Here is a 21,167-nt window from a genome sequence, read left to right as displayed (position 1 = left end):
CCAACGTGCATTCTCATTACACTATGCACAAGACTCACAGAAACGTCCCTGTTGGGTGCCTGAGCCTCACACTGTACTTGAGATGCTAAAGACTTTGCACTGCCAAAGCTCACCTAATGGAACTACATCCTGAGAAAGCATACATCATGGAACATAAAGCAGCATTACACACCTGTTAATGGAATGCTGTTCAGAAAAGCTGGAATAAGCTGGTATCAAAAGACTTATCATCCTTAGAGAAAATGTTTTGTTAAATTAAGTGCAGCAAATTCTTATGCAACACGCAATCCAGTTGGAGTCACTGAAATGAAACCTACTGGCCTTTCAGTCTCTCTGCAGAAGAGATAAAGAGCCTTGAAGGAGCTCTCAAGTGACACCTTCTATCATTATGTAAGCATAGGACCCCATGACCCTCTAAGGAATAAAGTCTATCCTCACCTGAGAGCACATCTGAGCAGCAAAGTCTATCCTCACTGAGACTAGGGAAAAAGTTTTATATAGGTGCATCATCTAGTTTAAATGAAAGTCTGCAATAACTGGGATGTGATTTCTGGATGATTATCTCTGAAAACGCTTTCAGTAGCTTTGCCATCATATCTCAGCCTTTAACTGTATTCCTACAAGAATCCTAGAAGACAAACAATTCTTCACTGTCCAATTGCTCAAAAGGAGGATTCTGATTCTATCTTTTTATACATTGTCAAATACAAAATATTCTGCTTTCAATGAAAAAATTAAATGGTCAAAGTTTGTGAAATAAGAAAATAAATCGCCATATGTTAAACAGCAACAAGGGCATTAATTTTAATCCTTTGCTATTTACTTGTAACTGTGTGCACTAATCTGTATGTTTTTCTACTATATATTTTACTATTATCCACCTGACAGGTAATAAAAGGTAGCAAAGTATAGTTCAAAGTAATTTGTAGTACTATTAATCAACAGAAGCAAACTCACAAAAATGATCTAAACCAGTGAAGGAGAAAGATATAGGTTTTGTCAAATACTGTTGTTTGTTACATTCCATATTAACACTTTTCATTCAACAGAAAGATTTGATATTCCTTCTCTGTAACACAGTTGAGCCCTATTTTTAAATTCAGTGGTTGATTTCCTAAAAATAATTTTATTCTGCTAATGTAACAATCCAATGCAGCACAGGTGAACAAACCAATCAATCGTTCCTAACATAAAAGATTTCAAAGTAAATGCAAAGCTCAAAGATGCAGCGCTAATAGTTTTATTCACACAGAAGCTGACGAAGTCTGCGTTAGTACGATTATGGCATAACTGAAACGTTTCTACTCCACCATATATTACAGTTTGTGGGTCTTGGCTGGGAAGCAGTACCCGGATTTAGTGCCCCAACCAATTCACTCTCCCTCCTGCTGTTCTAGTAGGAGCATAAACCTCACTCCAGGTCTGAAAGAGTTAGACTTCTACAAAAAAGAAACATGGTGATGACACTCAGGTACCTCCAATTTAGGCATTCAGTAACTCAAAATCAGACAATAGCTACCACTTGCAAGGATACTCTGAAACCCTAAAGTTTCTTAAGCATCTAACACAATCAGTGGAGCTAAGCGTGTCCACAGAATCATCCCTGAAGTCCACACAAAAGAGGTCTGCCCAAGAGTTTAACCAACAGGAGAAACCTGGCCCACAGGTACTGGTAACTCTTTGATTCTTGGATCTAGAACTACCCTTGCCGGTCCAGACTGCAGAACCCATTTGCAGGTTGAATTTCTACAATTCCTTTGAATATATGAAAGGGAGCAAGGTTTTCCATAGTTTACACAACGCAGCCACTAAATAAATTAAATTAAGGAATGATTCAAGGAACAAAAAAGGAACAGTGAACCCCTACAGATCCTCTTTTAACACGAGGCATATTTTGTTTTTACAGCTTGGAGATGCACTGAGCCCTGCATAAGTTATATGCACTTAAAGGAACACCATTTAGATGAGAATTCAAGAATTTATTAGTCTGAAATCTTAACAGTAATCAAATAGTTATTGGTCCAGCCACAATGGCATTAAAAGTCTAAATCCTTCAGTTACTATAGAGAAAATAAAATATCTAAAATAATGCAGCCAGTATATGTCACATACTTAAACACTTCCCTGTATCAAACCATTCATCCAGTGTTATACTCACTGCTCCGCAGAGTCCCACGGTCATTGTACACTCTTCCCTCGTTACAGCAGATTGTCGGTCCCCAGTTTTTCACCAGGAAGATGAGGATGCTGGTGGTTGGGTTGTTTCTTCCTATCTGTAATGTCTGCTTGAGGCAATTTTATACCATCCCCAAAATGCTCTACAGACTGCTCTTCCTTCATTGGTTTGGCAATTCCACTTTACATCTAAATATCCTATATACTATATATAGTATGGTTTACTCATGTTGGAAACTTGTTCATTGTTCTGTAGCCCCTAAAAACAATTTTATCCAGATCTTCAGGCTTTAGCTTTTTTGTTTTGTTTTGTTTTTCCTCCCCCCAAAAACGACCAGTCCTCAGTCACTGGTGATTTGTTTATACCTGGGGCCTCTGGTATCATCCCATGCAGAATATCTACTTATTACTATCCATTAGCTACAGAAATATATCTGAATTGTTATGAAGTGTTATCTAAATTGTTATAAAGTGTTACACCACACAGTTATTCAAAGCTAGACCAAAAATAACCTAGGTAATAGTTACCCGGTTATCTGATATTTGCTGATACAGCTCAACAGGCTAAAACAAAGCTTCAGGTAGACAACAGAAATCCAGAAAAAGCAAGCCAAGTCAGTCTTAGTACCGAAGCCTTGCAGAGTTAATACAAAGCCAATACTGTATTTATTTGGTTAAAGAACTACACTGGCAGCTAAGTCACTCTCCAGCGAAGGTGAAACATTGACTTGAAACTCCTTAAGCTTCAGATAAAATAAAACTCAGGTCCTGCAAATCCCTGGGACAGTACTCCCACAGTATAATATAAAACATTAGCTTTACTTAAACTTCCATCTGACCCACAGGGGCAGCTTCTAGACTTAATGCCATTTGTTTGTCAGGTGACTTCAGCTTTTCGGAAGCGGATGAAATTTAAAGGACTCAAACCTTCATTCAGGCTGCTGTTTAGCTTAGCAGGAGACAGGAGGCTCCAGACGTGCTTAGATATTGAGGAAACTTTAAAACTGAAAAGGAATATCCCTTGAGGAGTTTTTAGCTCCTCCAAGATTAGTCGGCTGGTGGGGTGTCAGCTTTTTGGATTGCTTTCTTACATGTAGGTGTCTAAATTCTACTTCTGTTCCGTTTCAGATACTAAAATAGGCTCCCTGAATTTAATGCCAAGGTAGTTAGATTAGGAAGCTGATTTCCCACAGCTTCCACATTAAAAAAAAAATAGAGAGAGGCTCCACCAGAAGGTAATTTTGATCACAGACAAGAACTCCTATTTAATAATCAAAATTACCATACAAATATAGCTAACAAGAAAATACCACAGACTTTCATTTTGCAATTTATTTATTAAGAAGAAACAGATAAAAGTGACCATAAAATAGGTTTAAAAAATTAAACACTTTGAACACCATCAAAAAAGCAAGTCAGACAAAAAACACCTAATATTTAGGAAGTAATATTAATTCCCATCCTTCAACATGCCCTACACGAGAGTATTCTAAAGCAGCAAAGAAAGTACTGGATGCAATTACAGCTTCAGTATCTGTCGTCATTTTCATCAGCCTATTCAAAGCGCTAAATGCTTCTGTTTTCAAGGTATCCAAGTGCATATTCCTTATTATAAGGAAGAATCTGGCTAGAGAAGGGAAAGAATAAGAAAGAAAAATCCGCAAAGCTGCTTAGTCTTCAGCGAAGTACGCCTCCAGTCCTTCCAGTTCTGGATCAGCTGTTGCATTTGAAGAGGTGGGAGTAGAGTTCGAATTTATGCTTTCCTGACCACTATTTTTTTGTTGAGAGTTTCCTAAATGACTCGGTTCTTTCTTCAGTTCTCTACCACCACTTAATAACCTTTGACTCTCTACAAAATACTGATTAGGATGATTCAAAGAAAACCCAATGTCGTCAACCTGCACACAAAATGAAAGAAAGGGTAAATTATTATATTTATGTCTAAAAGTTGTTTTTAACATTCAAGAATAAATTAGTGATTTAGTAAGTTCAGAAACTTGAAGAGAGGCCTCGGTTTGTCCATACTAGTAGCCTGATAAATATTATAACGCCACAGATTTATTTTCATCACAAAATTTCTTTGCTCATGCTACGAACAAAACTACTGCTTTAGCACACTGAAATAACATTTTATGTTTTCTTTCCTGTAGTAAAGTCGAAAAACCCAGAATATATTAAACATAGTAGTCATATACATACATATACAGTCATGTACATATACAGTATATATATTAAACATAGTCATAGCAAACTTATGTTAAAGCACTCCTTTACAAATTCAGGACAACTACACCTTAAAGCAGCATTTCCCTACCAAAGGGAGGGACTGAGACAAGTCTAGAGAGCAAAGAGCAGTAGAGACTACAAATAAATTTTTTAGGTCTGAAAAAAACCTATATTCTAAATATAAATTTGATGCTGTGAATGGAAAACTTCACCTCTTTTCCTGTGTTCCCCAGGAGCCACAAATGCAATTAATATTTACAAGGTAGCAGGCTCTAACAGAGGCCCAATAGATCAAGCTCACCTCTGCTCCATCAGTGCCAAGATCAGCATCTTGAAGCTCCACAGGACAAACCACCAGCACCAAAGAATATTTAGGCTTTTTTTTCCCCAGGGGAAAAGAATACTAGCATAATGTGTATATGTTTACTGCTTCCTTCTACTAGGCAGGCACGTTCTTTCAGCTCCATAGCTATGTAGCAAATGAAAACTCAACTAATGCTTACCAAATATATAAGACCAACAAAGCTTTCGGTTCTAAAAGCAGCTGTTCTAACATATTCACCATGATCTCAGTTACAACCTTTGCATCTCTTTTTTAGAGGCTCAGAAGTTTGAAATGCTCAATATAATATGGGGTTCCACCTCATATTCAGGTGACCTACAATTTATACCTGCCCACCAGTCCACATTAACACCGTAAAAATTTTGAGAAAAATACTGCTCTCATGCAACATTGGAAAAATCTCCAAACCTGGGGTGCAATAAGCCAAGGAGGACTAGGAACCGTATACCAATAATTTTCTGCTCGCAGTATCTTCCCCTTTACCTGGAAGGGTGGGGCTGATTGAAGCACAATAAATGACTGTGCATACACACAGAACATCACTTGAGGACATATACTGTCTCTGACTTAATACACCAAAAACCATCAGTTTAATTTCAGGCATTTGTGAATATCATGAAGCAGAGGATCCATGTGCTTTCCTAAATGAAATCCTGATTAAATGCATAACCACAATGTATCTTAGCTTCATCAAAAACATGGCCACATATATAACGATATCTAATTCAGATATGAAGAGAATACTAACAACTGTAAAAATCACTGCAAAATCTTAAAAATGAGCGACGGGCCTAGCACACTAATATGGGACTGTGACCACCCCCACCCCGCCAAATAAACAAAAAGGTACACAAACCAAAACCAGAAACCCAAAACTCCCACTGAATTTCATTTCAGTCTTATCAGAATGAGTCCCATCCAGATTTCATGCATGCTCTAATTTCCATTATATGGGAACTAAATTACTTCTTTCCAAAAAAAACGGTTTAAAAATCAGCAGTACAATGAAAAGCTAGCTTTCTCAGAAGAAACTCTTAATTAGCTCTATTTTTTTTTATCCTTAAAATCTCAGTTTTCTTCAGACCTGCTTAGGATTCACTTTACCATGAGTCTTATAAATTTGTTCTAAATTCCTTCCCCCTCTCCTCCCCACCCCCCAAAAAAAATTAGCACAAGCTGTACAGGCTACTCATTGCATAAACGGAGCCTACAGCAGTTTTCAGAGGCGACTGAAGGTACTTGGGTGAAAGCTACCTACAGATTGTTCGTTACAAGCGCAATATGATGCTGTGCATCATTTCTCCTTTTCAAACTTGAATGCTATCAAAAACGCTGCTGGATGAAGTTTAGACACCTATGTTTTAATTAAGAGAATTCTGCCCGTTTATTCTACCACCTTTTTTGAGAGCCTGAAGAAAGACAAAGTTTTGTTCATAATCATCATCATTTATGATACTGTGCTGCATTACTAATTCTGTTCTGCAAGATTTTGAACAAGGTTCAAAATCTATTTCTCTGAATAGAAAGAATTTGCTCTAGCTGTAACAATGCAAACATTTGACCACAAAAAAATTGAGGTGCAGCATACACAGATTTCCTTGTTTTTTTTTTTTTTTTTAAGTTGGACTGTTCCTGCTACTTTAAAATAGTTTTACAATGCTGTGTAAGTAATGTAGAATAAAGTACATCTACTTTAAAAGCTTCTTCATTAATTTTGGTGCAAGCATCTAAAAATTAGACTACCACAAACAGAGAAACTAGATTTCTACGTTTTATCCATTCACACTTGCAAATCCACCTGGAATCCACCATATCCAAACAAAAAAGCATTTTCTGTGCAGTCAGAAATTTAAGCTTACAACATTTATTGATCCAAATAGAACAGCTTGTCACTTTGGACAGAACCATCTATTCAATCTAATAAGTAACACTATCACAAGACCTTTCTTGGATTCGACACATTTTGCACATATTGACCTTCACATAAACACTAGTTATGTATTTCTGTTATAACAAATGCTGCTTTGAAAGAAACTGAAGCAATTATTTTGTAGCTATAGTATCTTTGAGTTTTAATCAAGAACTTTTAAATTAAGTGACAGCTGGTAATGGTATAGCTGATATTACAGAAAAGCCACGTGGAGCAATCGTACTGCTGCAGTAAATAGTATGTGTTAACCATATCTAACTGGTGAGCAAACTCTGTCATCACTTTGAGTAAGCTCCCCTAACAGGGGAAGAGGTTCTAAGAACATAACTACTATCCTCTTTTAAATAAAATGGAGACTAGAATAAGTAGCTCAGAAGGAGATACTTGAAGCTAGATGAGGTTGATCTTGTCTATATCATCTCATATTCCCCTTTGACGGATGTTCCAGGAAATAACAACAGTGTTCTGCCGCTAACAGTGCTGAAGCCATTGTACTGCTTTCTGCCGAATAAGCTTCAGTAAAATTACTTAATGGACTATAGAAAAAATTAATAAGCAGGAGGAAAAATTCAAAGCACTATCGCCTCAAGCCATTCAAACCACCATAAAAAGTAAACCATAGCCAGAGACAACCCTGAACATACTACTGTATTCCTTCATGGAAAGTCAGGTTTACTGGTGTGGACAGTGTTCCTAAATCCTCCACCTGTAACCCTCTCCATGTCAGAGGGTCTTCACAAGAGGATTTAAAAAACAGTAAGTCATCCCAAGCACACAAAACATACTTTTCTGGAAATGAAAAAGCACCCAGCTTGACATATTTTTACTACCTAGGGTTTTATCACCCGAGGTGAAAATGAAGTCATACAGTCTCTGAGACAGCAGTACTTTTAGAAAGCTCTTCATCTAGAGAGGCATGTGTTTCCCCTCCAAAAAAAAAATCATGGTTCTTATTAAGGAATGCCTGTTATTAAAAAGAATTGTGGCTTGCGGCTTGAAAAGCCCTCTATGAAATAAATACCCTTACACCCTAGACACTAAGTTTACCTCTAATTTATGCAGAATTAATTAGAAGAGTTGAAAGTTATAGTTGAATGAAAAAGGACACAATCATAATACTTCCTATTGCCTCTGGAACATTTTGGTGACATTGAGGATGAAAGTCTTGTTTGATGACAGTTTCACTTCTGAATGAAATTAATAAAACCAGGACAGGGATAAGACAAATAATCCAAAGTCTTTTCTCACTGAAATAGAGAGATCTATCAGCTGCAAAGCAGACAGATGATTTTATTTGTGCAAGTAGCACAGAGAGATGTTCCTACCACAAGACTAAGAAAATTAAAATTCTTTTGGAATTTTCCATAAAACAACAAAGACAGTTTTCTTAAAACGCAGTAGACGGTTAGGTGGCAATTTATTTTTGTTTAGTGTTGACCTTGAGCTCCACTGTTATCCTGGGAACATAGTATTTCTACTGACTTAGCCTTACATAAGGCGTATATGATCTGTATTTCATATTATATGTGATTTTTAAAATTATCTTCCAGATTATTAGAGCTGTTTTGTCATTTTCTTAGACTAAATGACAGATTGTCCCTCTCAGATCACAGCTGTGATGACAGGTAACAGTGGCTATAGGTTCAGAGTATACCTCTGCTGCACTATTCCGCACGCATACACTTCTTCGTTAGGAGTTCGAGGAGACAGAGTTCCATTTAAATTAAATGTGAAAACCGAATTGAAAAGTCAATAGCAAATGTCTCCTGATGAATCATCGAACCTTCAACCATATATTTAACAGAACTCCTCCACATTTTGAGGTTTCAAAGGGATGTTTGCACTTTCTGAGTTGCTGAGAGAACAAAGATCTAAAAAGGAGACTGCACTCCATTATTTCTTCTTGACAACAAAGAATCTTAGACCAATGTGAAAACTGTTTCTTTCCATCTGGAAATCATGTAGGAGATGGACTTGTATTCTATATCTTCCAGTTTTGTGGAAGATGTTACTTTAAGATTTCAGGGAAGCCTGCACTTCTTAAACAAATGAGGAAAGCTCTGAAAATGTTTGTCTCGAATTAAAAACTAATCACACATGATCAAGTTTTCAAAATATCATGCAAAAGTTAACAACGCCAACTCCATAAGGACTGGAAAATTATAGTCTGGATTGTGTTAGACAGATGCATTCAACCTTACTTAAAGCATATCTCCAAAAACATGCTTGTGTTATGAGTCAAAAATTGCAATTTTTATTATTTATTATCCTAAAAATAGGATATTGAAAACTTAAATGGCTTGAAATTTACAAAGACAAAATTTAACAGTATTGATTTTTTCAGGAAGCAAGGCCAATCTTTCACCTCTTGTAACATATAGAATATTAACAAAATTGATATATAAATGCAGGTGATTATAAAAAAAATATTTGAAGTATATTTCAAACCACTGAAATGAAAACAGGGCAGAGAGCTAATAATAGATGTTAAAACTGCAAAGAGTCCCTGAATTTCATTCATGATTTCCAAGGCTTTCCTAAAAAAAAAAAAAAAAAAAAAAAAAAAAAAAAGACACTGATCATAGTACAACAAGAATTAGTAGGTACTTACATCATGTGTCAACTCAAAGTACTTCTGACAGGCCAGCTGGTAATGCATGCCCTTCACTAATTCCAGGATCTATACAAAGAGGAAAAAAATGTCAAGGATTCAGAAACAGCACACACTTACAACCACAGAATTCTAAATCTTACTGATATTTTAGGATTTACTGTGACAAGGTATTTCACAAGAGGCAGATGTATAAACCTCAGAACTTTACAATGCATGATGTCTTTGACATTTGTGTATCATACTAATAAATGACAACATTTAGAGATACTGTAGTTCTTTAAATATACCTTTGCTACATTAAAAATGAGAAAAAAGACACAGGACGATATGTCTGGTCCTTTTCCTGTAATTTCACTACACTTAATTCAAAAATAAGTTGAACATATATTTTGATAATATAATTCTGACACTTATTGGCAAATTATCATGTTGCAACATCTCTTCCATAACTGCAGATATAAATCTAGTAATTCAAGCAGCTGAAGCATGAAGCAATCAAGTGCACTATTTGTATTTTTATTTTTCACATTACCAGTTCACACAGATGCAAAATAAAATACTACTGCACTCTAATCAAGAAAATTTAATACAGACCCTTTAGACAAGTATCCGTAGGAGGTGAATGCTTTTACCTTCAAGTCAGATTTGTCCTTTACGAAATGCAGTTATTTCTAGTCAAGCTCAGCAGAACATGCGAGTGAATAACCTGTTTTGAACACCTATTAGCAAAATCATCCCATCTTTTGTAAATACAATTTGCTTCCCAATTCTACTTCATGTAATCTCCTCTGCGCTGCATAAAGTCCTATTCTTATCAGCAGAAGCAATGCCAGTTGAAATTTTTAAGTTTCATTACCTCCTCCCTCCTTTATAAAAATCAAAACGTATACTCTCTCTGCTTATCAAACAGAGAAAATTGCTGGAATTAAGAGATAACCTCAATGGACAGAAAAATAACTTGCAAGAAATGTTAATTTAAAGCCCCTTTCCCAAGGTTGACCGTTGTGCCAAAGACAGCAATACGTTCCAGCTTAAATCCCTGCTGTCCTCATTACTGGATGCCATCTTGTATTTATTGACAGATGTACAAATAAATTACTTTTGCTGAATGGATAAAACAGAACTACAGTGCCAAGAAAGTACTTAACTGCATTGTTTCTCTGTTACAGCCCAACTGATTAAATTTCTACGCCTCTTGCCACTTCCTGTTAAACTCTCTGTAAAATATCAAGGCAAAGGCCAATTAGGCAATAAAGTCTGAACTCTCGTGTTACAAATATATTTTTAAACCTTCCCCACTCCTTTGAAAGTAACTTAAAAATTAATGTCACATTAAGTAGCCAAGGAGTGAAGAAAACTCCACTATTCTAGAGCTTCCATTACATCTATCTAGGACTTCCATTACGTTTTACCTTACATTTTCCTCTTTGTTCCTTACAATAAAATTTGCATACCATGCAAAAGAGCAATTTCTACGTTTAGCTCAACGCTAACCAGATCATATGCTTGTATGTACTTTACAGAAAACTAGCATCCCGAGTTTACTCCTCTAAGTATCTTAATAGGAAAAACTAACTTCAGATTGTTGCACCAATTTTCACTATACCAAAAAGCTGTTATATCCTAAGGCATTTTTCATACTCTTTGGAGTAATGATCAGAAAATCTAAATGGCTCAGTTAGCTGAAAGGAACATTTGCAGTATTTTGTTTCACAGCATTAAGACTTTTCTAAATTGAATTTTACAAGCAGAAGTCAAATACTTCAATCCAATTCATAAATATTTTAGGCTTTCTTGAAGTTATTTTTCATTTAATTGAAGATTACATCTAATACAAATTATTATATAAATAAACATCTTTCTAACTTCAGGTGTAAATGTATTTGGAGACTGAGAATCTTAAGTGAGCAAACAAACTTTCATAAGGATGAACAACTTCCGAGTTTAAAACCCAAAAGCTAAGCTTCTCTTGTAATTTGGGAGAGAAATAAAAAACAATAAGCACAGTAACTAGCACGGATGCAATTCTAAAGCCGCCTCATGTGGGACCCAGCTCTCTTTCTCTCTGGGGTATGTTGGAGCTGAGGAATAAGGGGCAAACTAAACATATTCAGAGAAGAGCAGGTTTAGTAGATTAATTGACTTTATTAAATTAGCTGTTTAGGGAACAAGGTATGAGAAGAAATACAAAAGAGTAAGACCTGCCACAGAATGGAGTCCAACTAGAAAGGGATTCTCTATGTGAGAGAACCAGAAACTATCTTATATTTAAATAAAAGGGAATTATCACTCATAACAGGCACTACTGATCATCATTCCTATCACATTTGTGCTCATAATGAAAGCACGCTTATAGCTGTTTTTCCACTAGTGTTATCCAGAAACAGACTTCCACTCAAAACAACCTTAATTCACAGCAGCAGTCAGTTTCCTCTACATATATTCAGACGTTTGCACTAAATTGCTTTATTCTGCAAGTAACATACTAGATACTTAAGGACTAATCTGCTTGAGAGGTACTCTTTCAGTTAATTCTTATGCACCTTTTCTTTCACTGCCATCTGCAACTTGCTTTTCTGATTTTGCTTTACTGACTACTAATCAGGTTAAGATGGTGTCTGGCAGCTGTGCACAGCCACCTGCTTTCTAGATCTTCAGCTTATATAGCTACGATGTCGCAGAGTTGATAGTTTGGGCTCTGTAATTACCCATTATTACTTTCACGTATTCAAGGTTAGTTTGTTTTATTGAAAATTGTTGGATTACCTTCTATTTTTAAAAACAAAGTCTTTCTACCGTAGATTTTGTTAATTGTGACTCTAACCTTCATTTTATTTCAAAGGTGACTCAAGATATGATTGAGGTGCAACTGCTGGAACATATTTGAATACATTCCTGAGGGGTTTTCCTTCCCTCTGTTTCACGTCAGTTTATAACCACCTTGGCATAACTTCTCCCCCACAGTTCCATAATGCCCTTCACTTCCTGCCTAATATGGGGCATGTCTCCTTCTTGCTGCTTTTAGATATTTGATTTTTATTTTAAAGTGACCACTATGAATTTTAGAAGGTTTCATTTCAATATAATGTATACATGCATGGTGCAATTTTCTCAGATTTCATTCCTCTCTTCCCTCAGACTCGCTTGTAGTCTAGAAAATCATTGTTACAGCTTTGCCAAAGCTCCTGCGACTTTTACATTCTTTCACTCTTTGCACTTTCCAGAGTACTTGATCTCAACATTGCACATGATAATATTTAGGTCATCATAACAGACACTGATTTGCATCACAACAGCAGTGAAAAGCACCATCCAGCAACAATACCTAATTCTATTCAAGTCTACTTTATAAACACAAAAATAAGCAGCACTCATCATCCCCCAAATGAAGTGTTATTAATGTCTCTTAAAATACCTGCATTTATTTTTCACTCAATGTATAAGTCCTCTAGGCTTAAGTCTTCCTTTTAAATATGTCATCAAGGAACTCATTAAATACCTAACAAAAGAATAAGTGAATGTTTGAAAAAAAAGAATGTGTCCATCTGGGACTAGATTTGCTACAGTAAACCCTGGGCAACCTTATTAAATGAAGACAGACATGTTAATTTAAACCTCGTTGATCATTTTAAAAGTAAACAGCTCTAATGCTAGTTGGTTTCGGTTGCTTGGTTGAGGGGTGCTTTTTGGAGGGCAAGAGGGGTGTTTTAGTTTTCTTTTTTGTTTTTTTTTTTTAATTTTTTATTTTATACACTCTACTGCCAAAAGTTAGTGGTGTGAACATCATGTCCATTAACCCTGCCTGCATCTAAGTACTTCCTTTTCGGATGTCACATACTCTTAAAAGAGCACAGAAAATGTGTACTTTATGATTAGAAAAGTTTCATCTATTTTTCAGCGACATTTTCATTTAACTGACTAATGCTGAATGAGTTTACAGCCACTTATTTTAAAAGACGGCCATGCCCATTTTTACACATGATATAAGGAAATGCTGAGGCAAAGCCTGGACCACAAACAAGTACGCAAGCAAGCATCTGAAGTATTTCAAAATCAAAAACTAAGTTACAAAATAAATAAAACTGAAGTATTTATTTCATGGGTGTCCTAAATTTACAGTACAGCAGTTTTAAGAATGAGACATTCATTCATACTTCGTATGTTCTATCTCTTTCTTCTTTTTCCTGTTTTCTCATCCTGAATCGTGTGTTTATCCCCGTGACTTCCTGTGTGTGCTTCTTTTCTCCTCCTTTCCCTTCTAAATGCAAGTTTCATGAGCAGTTTAAACCACCATAAATTGATGCTACGGAAACATAAAGACCCTTACCTGTCTTCCCCCTAATTCTGGCCCCTCCTTCCTGCCATCTCCAGTGTAATGAGAGGCTGAAAATGAACCTCCTCCCTCCTCACCCTTTCCCAGGTTGGGCTGGTACAACTGGATCAGCTCTTCGATTCATTTTACCACATAGTCATAGGGCCAGCATCAGGAAAGGAATGGAAACTCAACAGGCAGCGATGAACACAGGGTGGAACTTCCTTCCAAAGCAGCAGCAACCAGTTACTCTAATCAACTGCTCATGGAAATAACTAAATTGGACACACTGAAACTAATGCAATTCACCTCTTTAACAAACAATATGAAAAAAAATTACATACATTTTAACTTTTTTTCATATTATCTTATTCTAAAAGACACATTAATGAACAACAGCACCCAACTACACATTTCTATTACATCCTTTTGGTGGTTGGAATACTAAATCCAAACTTTAGAATATTTTCCAGTTCAACCTTTAATAGTTTCCAATTTAACATATACTTAATGTATTTTCAGTTGTTCTGTATATTATGAAATCCATATATATAGTCTAAAAGATCTGTGTTTTCTTACAGCCTTTTATAATCAAATATATTAGCTATGCTTTTCAATGTTTCTGCATACTTCTCGCATCCTCAAGGCTTCTTTTTCCTTTCCTGTTGTTCATTTGTTTCACTGCCACAAGCCAGTTCATCGGCCTGGAAGTTCAACAGTTACAGTTTTTTTTCTTACCAGCGTGCTTAAATCAGGTTTTTGAACAGTTCACTCTTATTAAAATTACAAACAGCCTTCTTACTATTACAATCTCACTTGACAATAGCCCAATACATCTTCTTTCTTCTATTTGCTTCAGCTTATTAGCAATAAATTGAAGACTGGGAAAATTAAGTACTCTGAAAAACTGTCACTCAATTTTTTCAAATAATTATTTTTAATCCATTTCATATTAACTGCTACTTTACAGTATTCCACCCATTGATGGTGTAAGTAATATTAACAGCACAGCACTAGTAAACACATGAGAAAAGTTACTGAGTTTGATCAAGAGACATTATATCGATCAGTATTCTAAGTATCTTAAAAAGGCAAATTTTTCAAAAAGAGGCAAACTGATAAATACAGAGTCCCACAGGATATCAATATCAATTATATATTTTTTTTATTATTTATTTTAGCTACAAGCAAAGGTAAACAATTCTTAAAATTCGATCAACTGAAAGGAACTTTAATGATGCACAAAATTTCATCATGATAATAAAATGGCATCACATTAGGTTTGCCTAAATCAAGAATATCAAAAATAGTTAATTAATAAAATGTCTCTTATTTATTTAAATGGTATCATCAAAGCTTACAAAAGCGCTACTAGGAAATTACTTGAGACCAGGGCAAAACTCTTCAGAGACGAAGGAAAATATTTTAAGAGCAAAGTAGGGGTGCCTTTTGGGGGTTGGGGGGGGGGGAATGGTTTTTTAGTTGGTTTGGAGGTTTGAGTTTTGACATACAACACGTTTAAAAGCTGCATCCTAGACATTCAAGTTACATGCAGTAGAATGTTTCTTGGTGTTAATCAAGATATCCTCTTAAGCAATTCAAACAGGGTTGAGATACGGAGAGCACACTTGATCACATTTTAGAATTACAAGGTCTCAGCACAGTGACAGGTTCCTGCATTTCCACAGTGAAAGAGTCTGGCACTAAAACTGCCTGGGATTTTTTGTGGCAGCAGGATCATTCTTGCTGAAGAGATGCATCACAGAAAAAGCACAGAACACCTTCCCCAGTTAGGGAATCTGACAGCAGTCCCACAATCTGTCCATCGCAGGACCAGAAATACTGACACTTGTTAGATTCTGGAATTAATAGCTCAATTTTGGGGTGCCCCATTCATGGGAAATGGCTTCTAAGATACCATTCCACATTGTTTGTGTACCATCAGATATATACATCTACATACCCATATACTGAGGACTATCAGCAGCAGTTAATATACACGTGGTTTCAGTGCTCATTGCACTAGTTTTACAGATCTTTATTTGTTGATATAGGATACGGTAGTGGTATTATATCTGCTGTAAAAAGATTGAAGGGATGAACTGATTTAGGAATGAAAGGCCTGCTGCATTTTCCTATCAACATGATTTCCAGAATGCTGTAATTTGCACTTAGCAGGGAACTGCAAGCCTTGAGCTTCCCAGTCCTTGAAGAAAGCTCCTTAGCTACAGAAACATGTATCACTGCTAACGTGGAAAGCAAAATTCTAACAATCACATGGTCTGACACCTGTCATGACTTTAGAGAGTCTCATGACTTCCTTGGTATCACCATCAAGGCGAATTGAGCTGGGAAACAGTTAGGTAAATAAATAGTTTGAGTTGCTCTTGCTCAGACTTCACATAGAGGCTTGCCTGGACGTCATGTGAGAGAATGATCGATCCCCTGATGTCTAAGCGTCATGAGGCAAACTTTGATGCAAACAGTTGGGCATGCACTGAACTGTCCTAAGCTCTACCAAGACACTGCCACTCCCTGAAGAAGGTAAGCTGTGGTAGAGGCATTGAACTCCGGGCCAGACAGAACTCTTCTGTCTTTACTCTTATCTGATTGCCTAGAATAGTTGAGAAAAGTCTATGGGTACTCAAAAAACTTTCTCGCCAAGATGTAAATGTTTATATTTGTACATACTTAAATTTAGGTGAGATGAATCCCATCCCAACAGCCACTTCCAGAAAGTCAGAAACCACATCTCATTGCATCTAAAACAGATTCATTTTACAAATCATTTTTGACCATTTCCTCATCTGGGGAAGTAAAGTATTCCCTATATTTGTGATAACTTACCCAAATAAGGAAATAGCTTCCAATATAGTCAGAAGTTGTATCTGAACAATAGAGAAATTGGAGCCCATACCACCCAAGATGGCATTTAAGCACGATTAAGTCAGGTATATTCAATTTCTTTGGCTGTCTTTTGACATGGTTCTATTTGATGAGATTTCTTAATACCCAATCATAGACTAAAAAACTGCAAGAGACAGACTCATCTGGTTCTTCATAATAATAAGATACAAGCCCAGGGAACAGAAAGCAACACAAGAGAGAGGAGTCTGGAAACACTACGCCATTTCTTCTGCATAGGGTAAGAAGCTGGCAGCTGTAGATCATACTGTCACTTGTGACAATCTGATTAAATATTTTTCACACACACATACACATTATGGTGGAGAATGATTCCTTTACCTCCACAGCGATCTGATGAGCTGTTGCTATCCACTTTTCAAATTGTAGAAAGGTTACTTATTAGTAATCGAACTTACAAGCCTCTAAAATTAAAAAAGAACCTTTCTCAGATTGACTATATGAAGTTTAGGCACACGTTTGGGGAAAAGAAAGTGAGAAAATCTGAACACTGGAATTCCTTAGCCACGTGAGGGAAATAAGTAACAGCAGAACCTTGGAAAGAGAGACTACAGATATGATCTTCACATTACCCACTACATTTCAACCAAGCTATGAGGCATTGAGTCAAATGAGCTGAATTCTCATTGACATGCTGACACGCTCTTAAACAAATCTGTCAACACCTCCCACTGATCCGGGAGAAAAAAAGGTCTGTCAGGAGATGATCTCACTTCCAAAAATGCTCTGGAAGGACCCTGGATTGGCTCTCCCATTCATGGCTGACATGGGCAATTTATTCAATTTGTCTGCTAAATAACTGGAGAACCATAATAATGAATTGCTGACAGGTGGGTCCTACATTCCAATGCCAAAAGAGCAATATCCTTGTCTGAAAGACCAATCACTTCCCGGCAGAAAAACAAGAATCATGCACCTCCCATCTGTGGTAGCCAAAAAATAATTTAAAGTGTGAATGCTGTCAAGCAGTAGATAATTGTGGATACATGCATGGGGGTTGAACGTCCACAACTGAACTTTTGAACTCTGAAGCACAAGCCTGCTACTTGCTAGCTGCAGCCAGTACGGGCTGGTTTTAAATTTTGAAAATGTTTGGACAAAAAGTGACATATCATGACTTTCTAATTAATAAAAAAATGAGACAGTACCATCAATTAGGAAGATGATCACACATTGTGCTTCTGCAGATAGATGATGTAGAAGTGGGAAAAAAAGCACACTTAGGGGGCCCAAAAAGAAGGTGGTGAAGATCCCGGCTGAAGGAAAGATCCAGGAGGTGGAAGAAGATCCTGGAGATCAGAGAGATGGATGGAGATAAATACCCAGGGACTGTGGTCAGTAACACTGGAGACTCGTAACTGTCAGTAACTGTACAGCAGGAACCAACACAACTTTTTGCCTGACCTTCCCAGACCAGCAGCAATCTTACTACTGGAAAAGGAAGTCGAGATCTAAGTGAATGCATCTCCGTGGGGGGAGCAAGAGTGTGAGATAGTCAAGGAGGGTAATTGTTCTAATCTCACTGATTCTTAAATAAATCCCAATATGCAGATCCACTGTAGCTTCTCATTTACTCTGTCTCACCCGTGACACCATCACACACACACTTGTTGATAATTCACCTATTTCATACGCTGTCTTTCATTAATTGGATGCAAGACTTCAACACGTTCCAGATCGCTCCGAGTTCTGGAAAACTGATGTGAAATCCCTGCTCCCCTAGAGTCCATCAGCCTGCGTACATGGCTGCTCAAGTCCCCCCTCTGTCGAAGGGGTAGCACTTATTGCTACCATAAACCAGGCAGAGAGAACTGAAAAAGCATTTCAGTGCATAAATTGATCCGTTTTGACAATACAGAAGGGATTTTTTTCACCGTGACAACTTGCTTGCCTACAGCGTATAGCAAGACAGCGCACAGAATGAAGTCACGTTTGAAGACAGCAGAACAACTTTGGAACAAAGCAAGGAACAAGTGTAAGAGGCCACGAGTCCCCAGAGAGATGTACTGTTTAGTATAATACATAGTTGAAAGGTCAAGCTCCAAACCATTTATTAAAGATGGGAATCTCTTTCAGGTGCTAAGGAAGCTCTCATTGATCTAGAGTTAACAGAATTTTTAACGAATTCAAAGGACATGGTTTGCGCAAATATCAACCCTGAGGTCCAGATGCTGGGAAAGCAACTATATCTGAAAGATCTAGTCTCTCATAGACTTCCTCCCACAACAAAACAACACTCCACTGTGTTAGAGAAAGAAACTGTAATTGATTTAGCTTCAGCTCAGCATAAATCTAACTCCTGCTTAGCAGTTGTACCTAAAGTAGATGAAGCCTACAGGCCTTAAGGCTGAACTGTCAATGAACTCAAGAAACATTGCTGACAAAGCAACCACAAAACCGATTAAAATTGGCTAACGAGGATGCAAAACAGGATGCAGGAGACAAGATAGGATGTACCCGAGTTGTGGCTAACCTTCAAGTGAGATAAGGGACTGTGGAAGAAAAGACACAGCAACCAGCCTGGCACACAGGTCAGGATCAATGAGAAGGAGCGAGACCACTGACTCAGTAAAGACGACTGGAAGAGATCTTCACTAACAGGCAGAAAAATAAGACTGTGAAGGGTATAATTACCCCAGAATTTCTTTGTTTGGTGTCCCTCCTTGGAGGAACCCAGTTCAAGCTGTTGCTTTGCTGTACCACCAATCAATAATTAATTAATTTTGCTGCTATACCTGTGTGAGACACTGCTCCTCGGAAACCTAGGGTCGAACTGTTTCTATAACAACTGAAAGGTCAGCAACTATCACCAGCATCTGAGAAGACTCAAAAAAGCCACTTTCTGAACTGAAGGATTCTGAACATAGACTCACACATGACCAAACAAACGTAGCAATAACGAGCATTGGCCACAAGATCTGTATGAGATCTTGGAAATAGATGTGAACCAGCCCTCCTCCTACTCCTGAACACCTGGAAGAGTGCCAGTTAGAGTCAGCATTCCACCATTACTTCCGCTGTAAAAGGTCAGTTTCTGCAAATCCAGGCACATCCAGCACTTTAAGTCTTTCATTTTTCTTTTCTAGGAATGGCTACTGTGGAGCCCTGTACCTCCAATCTGCACTTCGACTGACATCACTGCATTATGAGACAGCACAGAGTCCACTTTCAGGCAAAGCAGCCTCTCATGGGGACATGTTATTATTTAGTTTTGACAGGAAAATGTAAAACTCCTAATGAATCCCGATCCTACTTAAAAACTATGCTAAATATAAAGCCACTGCTCCACTGTGAAAAGTGTACTGAAAAAATATCAGTTGAATCCTACCTGCATAGAGCAAGGAAGCTAAATCAGTTAATCCTCCCTGATCTTTCCAACGATTAGCAAGATAAAAATCTCAGAGCACCATCAATTTTTGATGCTTAAATAAAAGAAAAAAAGCCAACGGAAAGTATCTCCAGTACCTGTCAGATATATGAAAGACTGCTTAACTGCTTATTTATATAGTCCAGGAAAAAGAAAAATAGCAAAAACAACAAAAAAATCATTCCTAGAAAAAAGCTTAGGAACTTCTAGAATTTGCAAAGAATGATCAAGTGAACAATAAAAAATTTAAAGTGACTGTCTTTTAATTTCTATCTTAATTATCCCTTTCAATTAGACTAATTTGAGTGAAACTTTCACATTCTTTTCTTTCCAGTTCAACAGCCTGTTGATGCCTGATTGGTAATGGTGATATTCCACACAAACAAAAAAAAAATGTTTTCCTACAGACTTTAAATAGCTCTCACGCAATTAATACACTTTATTTTTTACTGAACTGTCTCAAGCTGAGTTCTAACCCGTACATGTTCCTTCAGTGAAGGAAGTGTCATTCATCTCCTTATCCTCTTGCTAGAACAATTAACAGCAGTCACTGTCCTTCAGTATGGGTATCAAAACGTTCTAGTTTCTGCATTGTCTTTACTATATAAAATAGGTTTTCAATTTTATGTTACCTTTAAAAAGCTGCTGACATCTCTATATTACACTAAAAGCTTCATGTCCTTTTACTGTTTATGGAAAGTTAGCACAATGGGTAATTACAAATTGTATTTATTTATTTTTTTTTTTTTAAGAAGTTCATTACAGAAAATGACTCACGTATATTGACTACACAGCAATGCCTTCCACAATTCCGCACAAAATTAACAAACAGACGCTCCAAAATATTGCCAGATTCAGTTAAGCTTTATTATTACAGTGCAGTAAAATAAAGTAAAAGAAAATCCTACATTTATCCACTAGTAATAAAACAACTCATAACATTAAACAATAAACATGGTGACAAGTGTCAACACGCAAGTGGGAGCACTACAACAAGAAAACAAGATTCTGGTTGAAACCTTTTATAAGAAGAGGTATGCAATTCGTTAGTATGTATGTGAAATATAATATTCCTACACAAATATAAAATAAAAATGAAAAATAAAAATGAAAAGCAGTGCCTCATTAAAGAAAGCTCCAAACAAAATATACCTTACCTGAGTTATTCCATTTAGAGGCACCTTGTATGACTGCAGCTTCTGCTTCAACAGCTCAGGATCACTGTGGCGGAACGGGCACCCTGACAGCAAAAACACAAGCAAGCCCACACACAGG

General features: G+C 36.9%; 1 protein-coding gene across 2 annotated transcripts in view; it reads right to left on the bottom strand.

Moving 5' to 3' along the window:
• Nucleotides 1–3,492: 3,492 nt before the first annotated feature.
• Nucleotides 3,493–21,167, bottom strand: part of PRIM2 (DNA primase subunit 2) — a 128,868-nt gene continuing 111,193 nt past the window's right edge. For both annotated transcript variants that reach the window (XM_068937448.1, XM_068937449.1), the window contains 3 exons: nucleotides 21,050–21,132; nucleotides 9,286–9,354; nucleotides 3,493–4,073 (listed from right to left, as the gene is read on the bottom strand). In XM_068937448.1, coding sequence (XP_068793549.1) covers nucleotides 3,846–4,073; nucleotides 9,286–9,354; nucleotides 21,050–21,132 — 380 coding nt within the window. In that variant the 3' untranslated portion in view covers nucleotides 3,493–3,845. The remainder of the gene's footprint in view (nucleotides 4,074–9,285; nucleotides 9,355–21,049; nucleotides 21,133–21,167) is intronic.

This window comes from Struthio camelus, chromosome 3 (genome assembly GCF_040807025.1).
Source record: "Struthio camelus isolate bStrCam1 chromosome 3, bStrCam1.hap1, whole genome shotgun sequence".
Lineage (NCBI taxonomy): Eukaryota > Metazoa > Chordata > Aves > Struthioniformes > Struthionidae > Struthio > Struthio camelus.
The sequence above is the reverse complement of the archived record's forward strand: the minus strand, read 5'-3'. Positions and strand labels throughout refer to the sequence as shown.